This window comes from Geotrypetes seraphini, chromosome 7 (assembly GCF_902459505.1).
Source record: "Geotrypetes seraphini chromosome 7, aGeoSer1.1, whole genome shotgun sequence".
In the NCBI taxonomy this organism is placed as follows: Eukaryota; Metazoa; Chordata; class Amphibia; order Gymnophiona; family Dermophiidae; genus Geotrypetes; species Geotrypetes seraphini.
The window spans coordinates 52412254-52426621 of record NC_047090.1 but is presented as its reverse complement, the minus strand read 5'-3'; the positions used below and the strand labels follow the sequence as shown (position 1 = coordinate 52426621).

The 14368-nt window shown below is 39.8% G+C and overlaps 1 protein-coding gene across 3 annotated transcripts in view; it reads right to left on the bottom strand.

Annotated features, from left to right (window-relative positions):
• The window catches only part of OVCH1 (ovochymase 1), a 413341-nt gene that overhangs the window by 115449 nt on the left and 283524 nt on the right, over nt 1-14368 (bottom strand). For all 3 annotated transcript variants that reach the window (XM_033953446.1, XM_033953447.1, XM_033953444.1), the window contains 3 exons: nt 13298-13438; nt 10139-10165; nt 2529-2759 (listed from right to left, as the gene is read on the bottom strand). In XM_033953446.1, coding sequence (XP_033809337.1) covers nt 2529-2759; nt 10139-10165; nt 13298-13438 — 399 coding nt within the window. The remainder of the gene's footprint in view (nt 1-2528; nt 2760-10138; nt 10166-13297; nt 13439-14368) is intronic.

Sequence of the window (14368 nt, the reverse complement as noted above, 5' to 3'; positions counted from 1 at the left end):
GTGGGGGCATGTCGGAGAGCCCCAGCATCTCTTTCGAGGAGACCAGTCTCTCGCCAGAGGAGCGCAACATGCCGGCGCAGCCACTCCCCCGACGAGTGCAGCAGGAAGTGGGGAGTGAGGGGAGCATAGCGGCAACCTCTGAGAGCTGGGAAGAAGATCATGAAAAAGAAGAACTGGCGATTAGAAGTTTGTCATCTGCTTCCTTTTTACACCCGAAGCCGCGAGGTACACTGAATTTGGCAGGGGAATAGCAAGTACTAGCACCGACTAACCTTCAACCAGGTACTGTGAACTTAAACGACTTGAAATTTACCTATACTGTGCCACCCTTGGAAAAGCCTAACTCTATATGGGAAGCAATTACCACAATACAGCTTTCCCTGGGGACTCAATTTCAAACATTTTCAACTCATTGTTCTGCTTTATTAACTGAGACATTAACTTTACAACAAAAGGTGGATAAACTAGAGAAAAAAAAATCAACTGAACAAGATAAAATATTTGATATTCTTGGAGCACAAAATCAGCTCCTAATGAAGGAAAATGGTAACATTAACTTCAAGATGGAAATTTTGGAAAATATCACACAGAGACAAAATTTAAGGTTGATTAATTTTCCTAAATTAATGACAATTTCACCAATAGATATGTTTAAACGATATCTTTCAGAGATTCTGAAAATCCCACAGAATTCATTTCCACCTATTTCAAAAATTTATTATATTTCCTTGGGAAAGAAGAAAACTTTGGAAGATCAACAAGAACCCGAATTAGATCTATTGGACTTGACGAATTTAATAGAAAAATCAGATTCAGAACAGATTACATTTGCTACATTATTTGTTCAATTAGCTTTAGATTCAGACAGAGATTAGTTATTGAAGTTGTTCTTTAAATATAAAGATGTATTGTTTCTGAATCAAAAAACAAGAATGTATCCCGATGTATCTAAATTAATGCAAAAAAGGAGGAAACAGTTTTTGCTTCGGAGTCCCCAGGTTTTGAAGTTGGGAGCTACTTTTGTATTAAAGTTCCCTTGCAAATGTTTGATTAACTTCAAGGGGGCCAGGTATACTTTTTTTGATTCTACACAGTTGACGAGATTTATTTTAGAAAACAAGGTGAAGTCTTCAAGTACCCCTGTTAATATTCAGGAATAAAAGCTCAAGAAGTTTAGTTCAGGTCCATTTCAGGCAACCATCATTTTCCTTAATAAGTGAGGAATAAAATAGTCTTCAATTTTTATGGAACTACTCCTTTATATTATGGTGGACTAACAAACAGTTGAAACTTATTTAATTTGCTTTGTTATTATGTTTCCTTTATATTGATATTAGTTGGATACTGTTGATTTCATATGATTATTGTCATAAAAATTGAACTGTAATAGATTAAAGAAAAAAACAAAAAATATAATCTTATTAACAACACATAATGGTTAACCACAAAATTAAACTACACAAAGCACACTTTGATTCTCAACATTCATTCCTACCAGAACACAGATAACCCCTATGCAAATATGGGACCACAAACTGAAAGTACTAATATATACAAACAAACCCTAAGATGCAAGGCTCTGCATGCAGTACAACCCCAGATAAAAATAAGCAAATGCATTTCTTCCTTAACAGTGCAAAATACAGTCGATGTAAATTCTCTAAATTGACACAATTCAATCACTAAATTCAAAAATAAAATAATCCCTACTACCTTTGTTGTCTCCCTCCCTCCATGGTGTGCCTTACCTTCTGGCCTGCTCCCAACTGGCCATTTTCTGCTGCCCCCGGTGTTACAATCTTTGGGCCAGCTCCCTCTTCCTCACTGATGCAGTGCACAGTGCGGGCAGCAGCTCCTTGCACGTCCCGCACCTCACCTGGAAGCCTTCCCTCTGGCGTTGCGACATCAGAGAGAAAGTTTCCGTTTCAGGCGCAGGACATGCGTAGGAGCCACTGCCACGGCTTTATGCAGTGAGGCAGTGAGGGAGAGGGAGTCGGCCCGAAGATAACACCACATCGATCGAACTGTGGACCAGCGGTTGAAGAACACTGTCTTGGGATTGATGCACGTGCTGGCCCCGTGGACCGGCAGGAAATTTCTGTAGACTGGCACGTCCACGGACCAGCGGTTGAAAAACACTGTTCTAAAGAGTGTTACCACAATTTTTAGGCAAGTCTCATGCGCTACTGGAAAAATTAGCATGAGATCTGCATATAAAATATTTTTTAAATGGCCTCAATATGGATGCAGAAAATCTGGGTTTAGTGCATGTGAAAATCCCATATGAAGATGTGCTAAACCCATATTTTACCATATCTTAGGGCCCCTTAATTAGAAAAAGTCAAATTAAGCTCAAACCTTTCTGGTTTTCTCATTTGAAATATCTTGAGATAGCAGTTTACATGGTTTGGTGTGGAAGATATCTCCTTATAACTTCCAGTTAACATTTAACTAATTCAATTACATACTTGGGGGAAGATTGTTAAAATATTCTGATCTTAAGTTCAAATCATACTCTAGCAACCTACCAAGCAACCGAGAACTGTTGTTTGGACCATCATAAACCTTCAGACTATCCAAAGAACAACCAACGGACATTTCTGTCAAAAAGTCTTTGATCTGCAATTTTATTATTGCTCCTGAAATAGAGTAGAATACCCAAGTGCAATCCACATCATCAGGATATCTGACAGGATAGTCAGGAGAATTTACTTCAACAGATTTAGTACCAACTGGAATAAGGTCAAAGACAGGACATCCTTAAAAAAAAAAAGAAAAAAATACATACATTTATTTGTATTTATTAATCACCTTTATGCAGATATTTAACAATTATTTCAAAGCTAGACCTTAAGTAATGTAACAATACTAAAATGATCAAATGTCAGCATAAATAGAATTAATGAGGTAAGCATCAAGGTAAGTAACTTAAATCCTAACAATGAAGAGATACATGGTCAAATATATACAGTATTAAAATCACACAGTAGACCAATCATAACACAAATATGATAAAAAGTAATACATATGATACCATAATAAGCAGCATGGAAGAACCTTCATATAAAATGAAGGGGCCCAAAAAAAATGTATACACACTTCAATAGGAAAAATATCCAATAAAAGCTTTTGACGCTTCTTTTTGGATGGAGAGACGCCGACGCGTTCACACGCAAAGCTCTGCAAACTGTGCAAGTACGAAATTGTCCCCCGAGGAAGACGATGGTATCACCGAAACTCGGATCCTAGTCAGTACTTTGTTTTTTGTAATTTTACTTGTTTTAAGACTTGTTATGAAACTTTGATACAAACTGCAAATAAAGGTTCAATGTCCACGGGGTGGATGCGACATCTCCAGTGCCTTTCTTTGTTGATTTTGCTTTGCCTCGAGGCCTGGTATCTTCTTTCCTTTTCCCTGTAGATTTGTATAGACATCATACTCATATTTGGTGCTCAAAGTTGTCAGCATTCAGACACTTCTAATTTGAGCGAACTACTGCATATACATTGACTATAGTGTCTACAGGGATTTAAGTGTGTATACATTTTTAGGCCCCTCTGTAGATATACTGATGACTAGTGCTGCCTGATTCAGGAAAAAAATTTCAATTCAATTCAGCCTATTGAATCAATTTTTTGATTTGATTTTCCTGCCCAATTGGGTGTTATTTTCAAACATCTTGGTGGGTTTATTTTATAGCCTCTTCGCCCTCTCCTACCCATATTGGCGCTGTGGTATAAACAAAAACAAACAAACAAGACTTTTCCTCTCTCTGTTAAATCCTAGCTCACATTCGCAGTAGGTGTTTAAATCCTGTACTTTATTCTAATTAAATAGTGAGTTTTAAATCTCAATTGCACATTCCATTTTAAAATAATGTTCATTACATTAATATTCCAATGCTCAAGTTCTCTCTCGAGGCTAAGTTGTGAAAAGTTATTATAACCTCCAAATTCACTTTTCCGTTGCAGCTTCTCTTTAAACCATCTAGATATAAATAAAATTGATCACTGCTTGAAAAATCTGCTTAATTATATTATAGAGGTTCTCATTCATTACTAATTTAAAAGGGTTCATATCTCCAACCTCGCAATGTTTTTAATACATACCTATTCTCATTGCCTGCCGCACTTCACCTAACTTAGCTGTTTTTAATTAAACTCTTTGTGCTGTGGTTTGCAAGTTTACTTTTAGTGTGTGTTTTTCATTTAATATTTAATGGTTTTATGCTTGGGCTCTCCAGCTGCGACCCCCCTCTTGTCCCGAGCCTATTTACACCCTTGCAATGGCCCCCCTACCTGCAGAGAAGGAAGCTCTGGAGAGTCACCAGTACAGAGGAAGAAGCCGCGCAGAGTCACCCTACTGTCACCCGGCGCCCGAGGCAGGGAGAAGTTGCGTGGGGGAAGGGTTGTCAGGAGCAGCACTGGGAGGCTCTGGGTCCCCGCCCCTCTTGGTGCTGGCTGTGAGTTGCTCTGCACGCTGCCAGAGAGTCACTGCTAGATTTTATTCCTCTTCTTTCTGAAGTGCAGAGTATTGAGCCTCCCACGCCACTTCTTTGCTGCCTCACTGCTTTAAAGGGAAGTTCTTTGCAGCGTTTTTGCAAGAGGATTGGTCACCGACTCAGCAAGGCCGTAAAAAAAAAAAAAATCCCAATGGCCTGGATGTCCAGATAGAGGATTTCTAAAAAAAATGTCTAGACGAATGGTGGTTTGCCTTTTGAAAATAGGCATTTTCTTACTGTCGACTTTGTCCAAATCAGACATATATTTTGAAAATGCCCCTCCAAGTAACATAGTAACATAGTAGATGACGGCAGATAAAGACCCGAATGGTCCATCCAGTCTGCCCAACCTGATTCAATTTAAATTTTTTTTTTAAATTTTATTTTATTTTTTGTAATTTTTCTTCTTAGCTATTTCTGGGCAAGAATCCAAAGCTTTACCTGGTACTTTGCTTGGGTTCCAACTGCCAAAATCTCTGTTAAGACTTACTCCAGCCCATCTACACCCTCCCAGCCATTGAAGCCCTCCCCTGCCCATCCTCCACCAAACGGCCATACACAGACACAGACCGTGCAAGTCTGCCCAGTAACTGGCCTAGTTCAATATTTAATATTATTTTCTGATTCTAAATCTTCTGTGTTCATCCCACGCTTCTTTGAATTCAGTCACAGTTTTACTCTCCACCACCTCTCTCGGGAGCACATTCCAGGCATCCACCACCCTCTCCGTAAAGTAGAACTTCCTAACATTGCCCCTGAATCTACCACCCCTCAACCTCAAATTATGTCCTCTGGTTTTACCATTTTCCTTTCTGTGGAAAAGATTTTGTTCTACGTTAATACCCTTCAAGTATTTGAACGTCTGAATCATATCTCCCCTGTCTCTCCTTTCCTCTAGGGCAGGAGTGTCAAAGTCCCTCCTCGAGGGCCGTAATCCAGTCGGGTTTTCAGGATTTCCCCAATGAATATGCATTGAAAGCAGTGCATGCACATAGATCTCATGCATATTCATTGGGGAAATCCTGAAAACCCGACTGGATTCCGGCCCTCGAGGACCGACTTTGACACCTGTGCTCTAGGGTGTACATATTCAGGGCTTCCAGTCTCTCCTCGTACGTCTTCTGGCGCAAGCCTCCTATCATTTTCGTCGCCCTCCTCTGGACCGTGTTTAACTTTTCTTCTGTTTGCTGCTTGTTTCTGGTACTGTTTACTGATGATATCATCAGTGAAAGAGAGAGAGAAAAAGAGAAAGAGATTTCAGTGTATTGCCCACAATGATACCTAGATCTTTTTCTTGGGTGCTGACTTCTAAGATGGACCCTAGAATCTGTTATCTATGATTTGGGGTTTTCTTCCCAATGTGCATCACTTTGCATTTGTCCACATTAAATTTAATTTGCCATTTGGACACCGAGTTTTCCAATTTCCTAAAGTCTGCTTGCAAGTTTTCAAAGTCTGTATGTATTTTACCAACTTTGAACAGTTTAGTGCTTTCTGCAAATTTACTCACCTCACTTGTCGTTCCAATGTCCAGATCATTTATAAATATGTTAAATAGCATTGGTCCCAATACAGGTCCCTGCGGCACTCCACTTTTTACCCTCCTTCATTGAAAAAAGTGACCATTTAACCCTACCCTTTGACACCAACATTTTTGCAAGGACTAATACTTATTAATTTGTTTTTTTTTTCAGTATATAATATCCACATGTTATAAAATGCTTCTATTTACAGAATTTGGATATTAAAAATGTAAGCAGCATTACTTTTGGGCTTTACAACCATTTTCCATTACATTGGTGCACAAATGCTTTTGAAAAATCAACCAAGGACAAGATGGCGTCTGGAGCAGGACGCTGAGAGGAGCACTTCCCTCTTCTGGGAGAAAATTTTCTTCATTTCACCATTTAAACGCTATATTTCATGCCTAAAAGAAGAGGAAAACCGAGGGGTATCCCTCTACCTACCCTGGGCTTCTCGACGCCGAGGCAGACTGTGATAACAGCATTCACAGTCCCTCCTTCCATATCGGGCATCTCCGCTGCCGTGGAGAGGGAACTCCACAGCTTGGACAGCGAGATGTCTCTCTCGCTGAGCCCACGAGGACCGCATACCCCTCCCATCCCCGGAGAATCATCGTTGCAGCAGAATTGGCAAGAGGGCTCTCCTGGAGTGTGGGGGGAGGCTTATTTATTCTCTGAAGTGAACCCGGAAGTGAAACACATAGTAGACACGCTGACTCCGACGTCGGAGAAGCAGCGTTCTGGGGGAGAGGAGCCGTTGGTAGCCAGCGGCGGGAAGGTTGTAGGAGTCCAGAATTCCATCGCTGGAGCAGGAGCCGTATCAAAGTCGGCCGGTATCTCCCTCCTCAGACCGTTGGTGAAACCACAGGTTGTTACCCTGGATTCTATTTGGACTGCGATTGAGAATCTGCACCTGGTATGTTCTAACTTTGTTACTATAACTCAGAATTCTACTTCCAGGATAAGCTCCTTAGAAACTATTACCCAGCAACACCAAGTGGATTAAAAAAATTTAGATAAAGTAACAACAGAGACTAAGAATTTAATTGCCAAACAAACAGATAAAATGATGATTTTGAGGAAGATTGAAAACCTGGAAAACCAGCAGAAGAACTTAAATTTGAGGATTCTTAATTTTCCAGTTGCCAAGTTTATGTCTCCTCAAGAACTGTTTAAGAACTTTATGTTGAATGCTTTAAATGTACCTGATACAAGTCTTCCCCCGATACAAAGAATTTATTACTTAAAACAAGTGCAGAAAGAAAAAGCTTTAGTAGATGAAAATGCTCAATTAGATGTTTCTGCTATTCTGCAGTCTTCTGATATTGAAACTCAGGGAAGAGCAACTTTATTGGTCTCGTTGGTATTCCTTCAAGATAAAGAGATGTTGCTGAAATTATATTTTAATTTAAAGAAGATTACCTATTTGGGGGAAAGGGTATATATATTTCCTGATGTTTCGAGGTGGATGCAATCTAGGAGGAAAGAATTTCTGTTATATAGATCAAAGGTGATTGCTTTGGGGCAAGTTTTCAGTTGAGATTTCCTTGTAAATGTTTTATTTCCTATCAGGGAAGTAAATATATTTTCTTTGAACCTGCCCAATTAGGTTTTTTCCTTGAAGGTAAAGGTATCTCTCCACACAGACCGAATGATACAGGTTAATAATGCGGTTAATTTATTTTGGATAGGATAAGATCTGGCTGCTCTATTTCTTTATTTCCATTTTCTTTTGTATATTTCCCCTTTCCCGTGGGGTTTTATTTCATCTTGTCTCTTCTCCCTAGGTTGTGGACTGTATTAGATGATTTATTATGGATGTTTAAATTTCAATTCTTGGTTTGTATTATGACTAAGAGAGTATTATATTTCTGTATTTCTTTAAACATCTTTGTATATAGGATGTATTAAAATGATAAATAAATAATTAAAAAAAAAAAAAAGAAAAATCAACCACACACAAATTCACATAATACTTACAATGCCAGGCCAGCTCAAAATGTTATGGTGCCCCAGTTCCCTCCTCTGACACTACTGCCCAGTCCTGACAAGGTACGGTTTGTGGTATGCAGACTATGCCTGCTAGGAATGTCCCTAGAGCAGTGCACAAGTCAAGTTCAGGCTCCACGCAAATACCCCCTTTAAAAGCACAATTCCAGTCATTACATGAATTTCCTTCTTTGTCCTATAGAGGGAGCGGGAGTACAGAACTGCAGGATTCCCATCCCCCACGGAAGCCTAGAGTGATTAACAGGAAATCACTTCCTCCTGAGGGTTTGGGGCGGGGCTGCAGACTCCTTACTCTGAGAACCAAGTTCCTTGATAGTCAGAAGCAGCAGGAACTAGAAGAGGACAGGTCACAGTGCTCAGGGCTGAGAGCTCTGAATGTCAGCCAAACTTCAGAGTCTATGGAGCTAATAGAGGCTGGTGAGGACATGTCTCTTGGTCTGTTGGAAGAGCTACAGGATATGAAGCTGGAAGTCAATGCTGAGACAATTGCTGAATTGCCTATTGAAGCCCAGCCCATGGAGATATGCTGTGTGAGAGGCAAGTGACTGACTTTGTTGAATGATTTTTGAAAGTTTGTTTTTCTAATTACTTGCCTGTGCTGGATACCTTTAAACCAGCTGAAGAGTTAAAGAAGTTTATTTTGGTCTGTGTTTTTGAATTTGTTTTCTTGTTGGAAGTTTTGTTACTTTCCCTGGGGAGGGAAAAGTGAACAGTTTCCCAGTCCCAGACAGTGGGGGGTTTTGTCTGTGTTTTGTGGTGGGATTGAGGGCTGATATTGGCAGAATAAGACCACACGGTGCACGCTGTCTGGCCAGCACGCTGATGCTGGAGAAGTCAGTGCAGTGACACTGACTTAGGTAGAATTGAGGCAACCTGGAAACTTGTGTGTTTTGAGTTTTTTCTTTTCTTTTGTGATACCTGCTAATGGACTATGAATCAAAGTGGACTTTAGCAACAGATTTAGTTTTTGCCTGATGGACATTAAGTCTTAGTGATATACTGAAACATCCTGACAACTTTTATGTTTAATTTTTACTTTGAAGAATAAAACTCAAGTTTGTTTTTGAAAAGAACTTTTCTGGTGCGGTGGTATCCTTAGCTAAACGCTTGGCTGTTATTTTTCCTTGTGCTGCCCGTGGTGGCTCACAAGAGGTTTTCTTGTACCGGTGGCCCAAGACACCTTGCCCTGAGGCTGCCGGTTACAGGCTTCATAGACCAGCTGCCACAAGGAGGGCAGGACCTGCATCAATATCAGGAAGGAAAAGGGACCTCCCTCTGCTAACATTGAAGCAGATGCTGGCCCTCCCCTCTCAATTTCATTCATTCAATTTTCTATATTGTTCTCCGAGGGGAGCACAGAACAGTTTTACATGAATCTATTCAGGCACTCAAGCATTTTTCCCTGTCTGTCCCGGTGGGCTCATGTACCTGGGGCAATGGGGTGGGGGGGGGGGGTATTAGGTGACTTCTCCAGGGTCACAAGGAGCAGTGTGTGTTTGAACCTACCACTTCACAGTGCTGAGGCTGTAGCTTTAACCACTGTGCCACACTCTCCTCACTCTCAAGGCAGTTGGCCTATGAAGCTGCATTCTGTCAGGACTGGGCAGAAGCGTCAAAGGAGGGAGGAGTTGAAGAACATTCAAGACATCAGTGCTGGTGCCCGGGACCAGAGCTTCACTTGGTCCACAGGTCAAGCTGGCCCTGTATATATAATGTGGAGTTATTCACCCACATTTTTGGTAGGGTTACCCGACGTCCAGATTTCCCTTGACATGTCCCTCCTTTTGAGGACATGTCTGGGAGTCCAGATGGCTTTTCAAAACCTGGCACTTTTGTCTGGGTTTTGAAAAGAAATCAAATCGGGAGGGGGTATCTGCGCATGCAACGCGGTAACACCACACGCACATGTGCGTGACATCATCGTGTCGCATTTGCGCATGCACGGATGTCTTCCTGCCTGACCAACAGGCAGTGGAAGGAGGAGCTTGGGCATAACGGGGTAGAGATGGGCATGGGTCAAGGGGTCTGGATTTTACTGATGTAAAATCTAAGCCCCCTAATTTTTGGTTAATGTAAAACTTGAGTCACGCTGTTTCTTCTTACCCCTTTCAGCTTTGTCTGTTCCTAGTCCTAAAAATAGAGGAAAAAGTGTTAAAATTCTCGGAGAACATGAAGAATCCTTTTTAGCAAGATCTTATAGGAACTAATATGAACATAACAGAACACAACATTATCTCACAAATTCACTATTCTATAAAAAAAAAAAAAAAGGTAGTACAGTATTATACGTGTTACAAACTGGTCAATATTTAAAAGCACTCAGGACCCTAATTGTTTAAGTAAAATGCCAGCCACTGCAGTTAAATTGAAATTGGATATCCAGTGCTGGTACTCAAACAGCAGCCAGTGCTGAATACCAGTGTCTGTGCCAACTCAAAGGGCTAGCTGGTTAATGACAATATTCAGATCTCTAACCAAATAGCAACCCATATAAATTTAGAATATCTTTGTTGCTATCCTAACTTTGGGAATCTAAATATGGTCACTAACAAAATAACCTTCAGCTCCATCCATAGATTGTCTCAGCAATGTGCAGATTGAATGCTTTGATACCAAGGGTATACAGTGGCACTATTTTGATATTGTCATTAAATATCCTTCTTGTTCCCATCTATCCAGTCAATAGCATCTATTAACCAGAAAAGTGCCTTAGAATATTAGGCCCATTGGGTCAGCAGCATTTAAAAAAAATATTTCTGATGAGGAGTGGACTAGTGTTTGTAACCCCTGCCTCTGTACCCTGAGGTTGTGGGTTCAATCCCCGTGGGTTCAATTTCCCTGTGTCATTCTCTAGGCTCTGCCACGAATCGATCTCAACTACATGCGGGCGAGCGGGCTGTCAGTCGGGTTGATGTAGCCGTTGCAGCACAAGTGGGCGCGGGGTATGGCTCTCAAATGAAATCTTAATCGTTGTACTGCTGATCTTTGGCTCTTTTGACTAATGAGTTTGCCTACTACTGGTCTATGGTATCAAACGCAGCAGACAAATCTAGAGAGATGAGTAGAACTGAATTATGATGAGGAAAGAAGAAGCAGGGTGGCATTGGGACACAGAAGGAGGGAGCACAAACTTCGTAGAAAGGAATGAATGATGAAAGGAGGGAGAGGAGCATGAACTTGGGACACAGAATGGAGGGAGGGGAGCATGGACTTGGGTCATAGGATGAAAGAAAGGAGGAAGTGTGGGAAAGATGCTGAGGTAGGGAGGGAATAGAAAAGGAGAATTGTTGGGCATGGGTGTCAGAGGGAAAGAGATGGTGCACATGGAGAGATGAAGAAAAAGGTGAATTGTTAGGTATAGGGGGTAGAGAGAAATAGTGGACATGGTAGTGGGAGAGGCGTGAGGTACAGATGCATGAGGAAGAGAGATGAGAGGGAGAAATGTTGAATGTGGTGATGGAGAGGGAACAGCCGGACAAATGAAGAACAAAAGTGTAAACCTTCTATATTTTCTATTTAAATTATAGTAATTTATTTTGAGGACTGTTTCTTTAATGTTTTTATAGACTGTGCACTGTACAGGATCCAAGTTACATACTGGTCACCGTACATGAAGGACACGGTACTACTCGAAAGGGTCCAGAGAAGAGCAACTAAGATGGTTAAGGGAGTTGCCATACAGTGAAAGATTAGAGAAACTGGGCCTTTTCTCCCTCAACAGAGGAGATTGAGAGGGGACATGATCGAAACATTTAAGGTACTGAAGGGAATAGACAGTAGATAAGGTCAGGTTGCTCACCCTCTCCAAGGTAGAGAGAACGAGAGGGCACTCTCTAAAGTTAAAAGGGGATAGATTCCGTACAAACGTAAGGAAGTTCTTCTTCACTCAGAGAGTGATAGAGAACTGGAATGCTCTTCTGGAGTCTGTTATAAGGGAAAACATCCTGCAGGGATTCAAGACAAGGTTGGACAAGTTCCTGCTGAACCAGAACGAATGCAGGTAGAGCTGGTCTCGGTTAGGGCACAGGTCTTTGACCTGGGGGCCGCTGTGTGAGCGGACTGTTGGGCGCGATGGACCACTGGTCTGACCCAACAGCAGCAATTCTTATGTTCTTAAATTCAACTTAAGAATGGGTTAAAAAAACAGAATTCATTCTTAACTCAGGGGCTGCCTGAAGTTTATTAGATACTTGATATACAAAGTTTTTGTATGGGAATCAAACCAATTGACAGATATACATGGCAAAATGAAAATGATCAGGTATCTTTTGTTTTGAGAAGATTTCATTTTTTTCAGGCACTTGTATGACACTTCTGTATACAAGTTATGTATATTTTTGTAATAAATATTTTTAAATGATTTAACTATTTGACTTTGCTTTTACTATCTATGCATGTTCTGGAAAATGATACATATAGCAGCAATATCCATCTGTATAGCTATTTGGATAACTTTGGAGAACAACTATAGAGATAGCTCATTGAATATCACTGCTATCAGTGTATCTAAACATACATGTAGAGTGGCAACCACTATAAATACAATTTTACCAAAATAGTAAAAACTCATTTTTCATTATAAAAGTAGCCACTATACATTTTAAAGGACAGGCTTTTCAGTACATAACCAAGAGGACAAATGTTCCCTTTTATAGGGAGAAGAGAAAATCACCAAATACATACCAAATTAGTGCACAACTCTGATCTGAGGGTTACATACAGAACTACTTTCTGGAATATCTTCAATGATTATTCATCAGGCATTTTTATAAAATGTTTGGTCCTAAAACCATGCAAATTTGTATTGCTTATCTGTCAAACTAGACCATTTGTAGCCTTCAAAGGTCAGTGCAGTAGTGAATTGCTGCACTAAACTCTAACATTTATTGTTGAAAACTAAGTTGCCAGATACTGGAGAAAATATTGAACTTAATTATGGGGCATTTAATGGTTCTAGATCAATTCATGCTGCTCAGTGTGTTGGCGACAATTTATGCAAATAGCAGGTAAGATACAATTTCATCCCCTTTTGAAATTCTAGTGACTTCATTAGCCATTAAACCTAAACCTATTCTATATCTTTAGTCAGTCACTTCCAACTGAGAAACAAACTAGCTGGGTTTTACACTAACTAAAAAATGAGAAACTGACTTGCAATACTCAGCCAACTCCCAGTTATCTTTTGTATTAAGGAACTACAAAATAATTGAACCGCAAGGTAATGGCGGAATAGAAATCACTAATGTAATGTAATAAACTTACCATAGATGGATTTTATCCTGTGAAATGAAAATGTCAAATTGAACTTAGTTAAAACCACATCAGAATTGGAAGTGAAGATTAGAGTCATCTCAGCACCATCAGACTTCAAGGGGAAAAGGGGAGCTTCATCACAGATTTTACCTGCAATATTATCGAGAAAACCATTAAGTCAAGGTGGTAAAATTTGGATTTATCTGTTAATTTCCTTTCCTTGAGTCCCACCAGACCAGTGCAGATTATGGCCCTATTCATAGCATATAGAGACGGAGGGAGGAAAAAAGAGTTAAGTTGACTTTACTCTCCTTAGAGAAATTTTTTTAAAAAAGGAAAAAATACCTTTTTCATTGTACTAATAATGTAGTTTATGGTTTTCTGATCTGAAGGGGTTATCTTCAAAAGCTAATCATAAGTTACATTAAGTTAGTCCAATAAAAAAGGTGGTATTTTTTCCTTTACATTTTTGTTTTATTTCTACATATTACCTTGAAAAGTGGACTAACATAGCCATCATACCATTTCACTCTCTTTATAGGAAACCGGTGTTGTCTCCAGCTATGATAAACAAAGCAAGACGACCCATTGTTCCACAGGAAAAGGAGCAATCCAAACAAAAACAGACTGTGGAAAACACAATGCTCTTGACTTTCCTTTTATTTCTTCAAAAAGTCTTCAAACAGAATTTTAAAAACTTATCCATAAGGGTCCTAAGATGTTTTAATGAGAGACAAATTTGAAATAAGTATTTTTGACAAAGACATGGATGGTGTGCATTGAAGTGACTGCAAGTGTGGTTGTGAAGCAAACTGTTACATATCATGTGATGCTACAAGGAGTGATCATTGTAATTCAAAATAAGAAGACATGTGCTTTAGAGGATGAGAAACTCAAATTTATGTAAAATAGTGGTGAAACTATCCATACATCGAAATATAAGAAGTCATGAAGGTGTTATTGATTATAACGTGAAAGTGGATATCCCAAATCCCATAATGATCATTTTGCTGTTAATTGTGATGTGATAGTGAATGACCCAAATACCATAATAAACAGTAATAAACATTTGATGAGAAA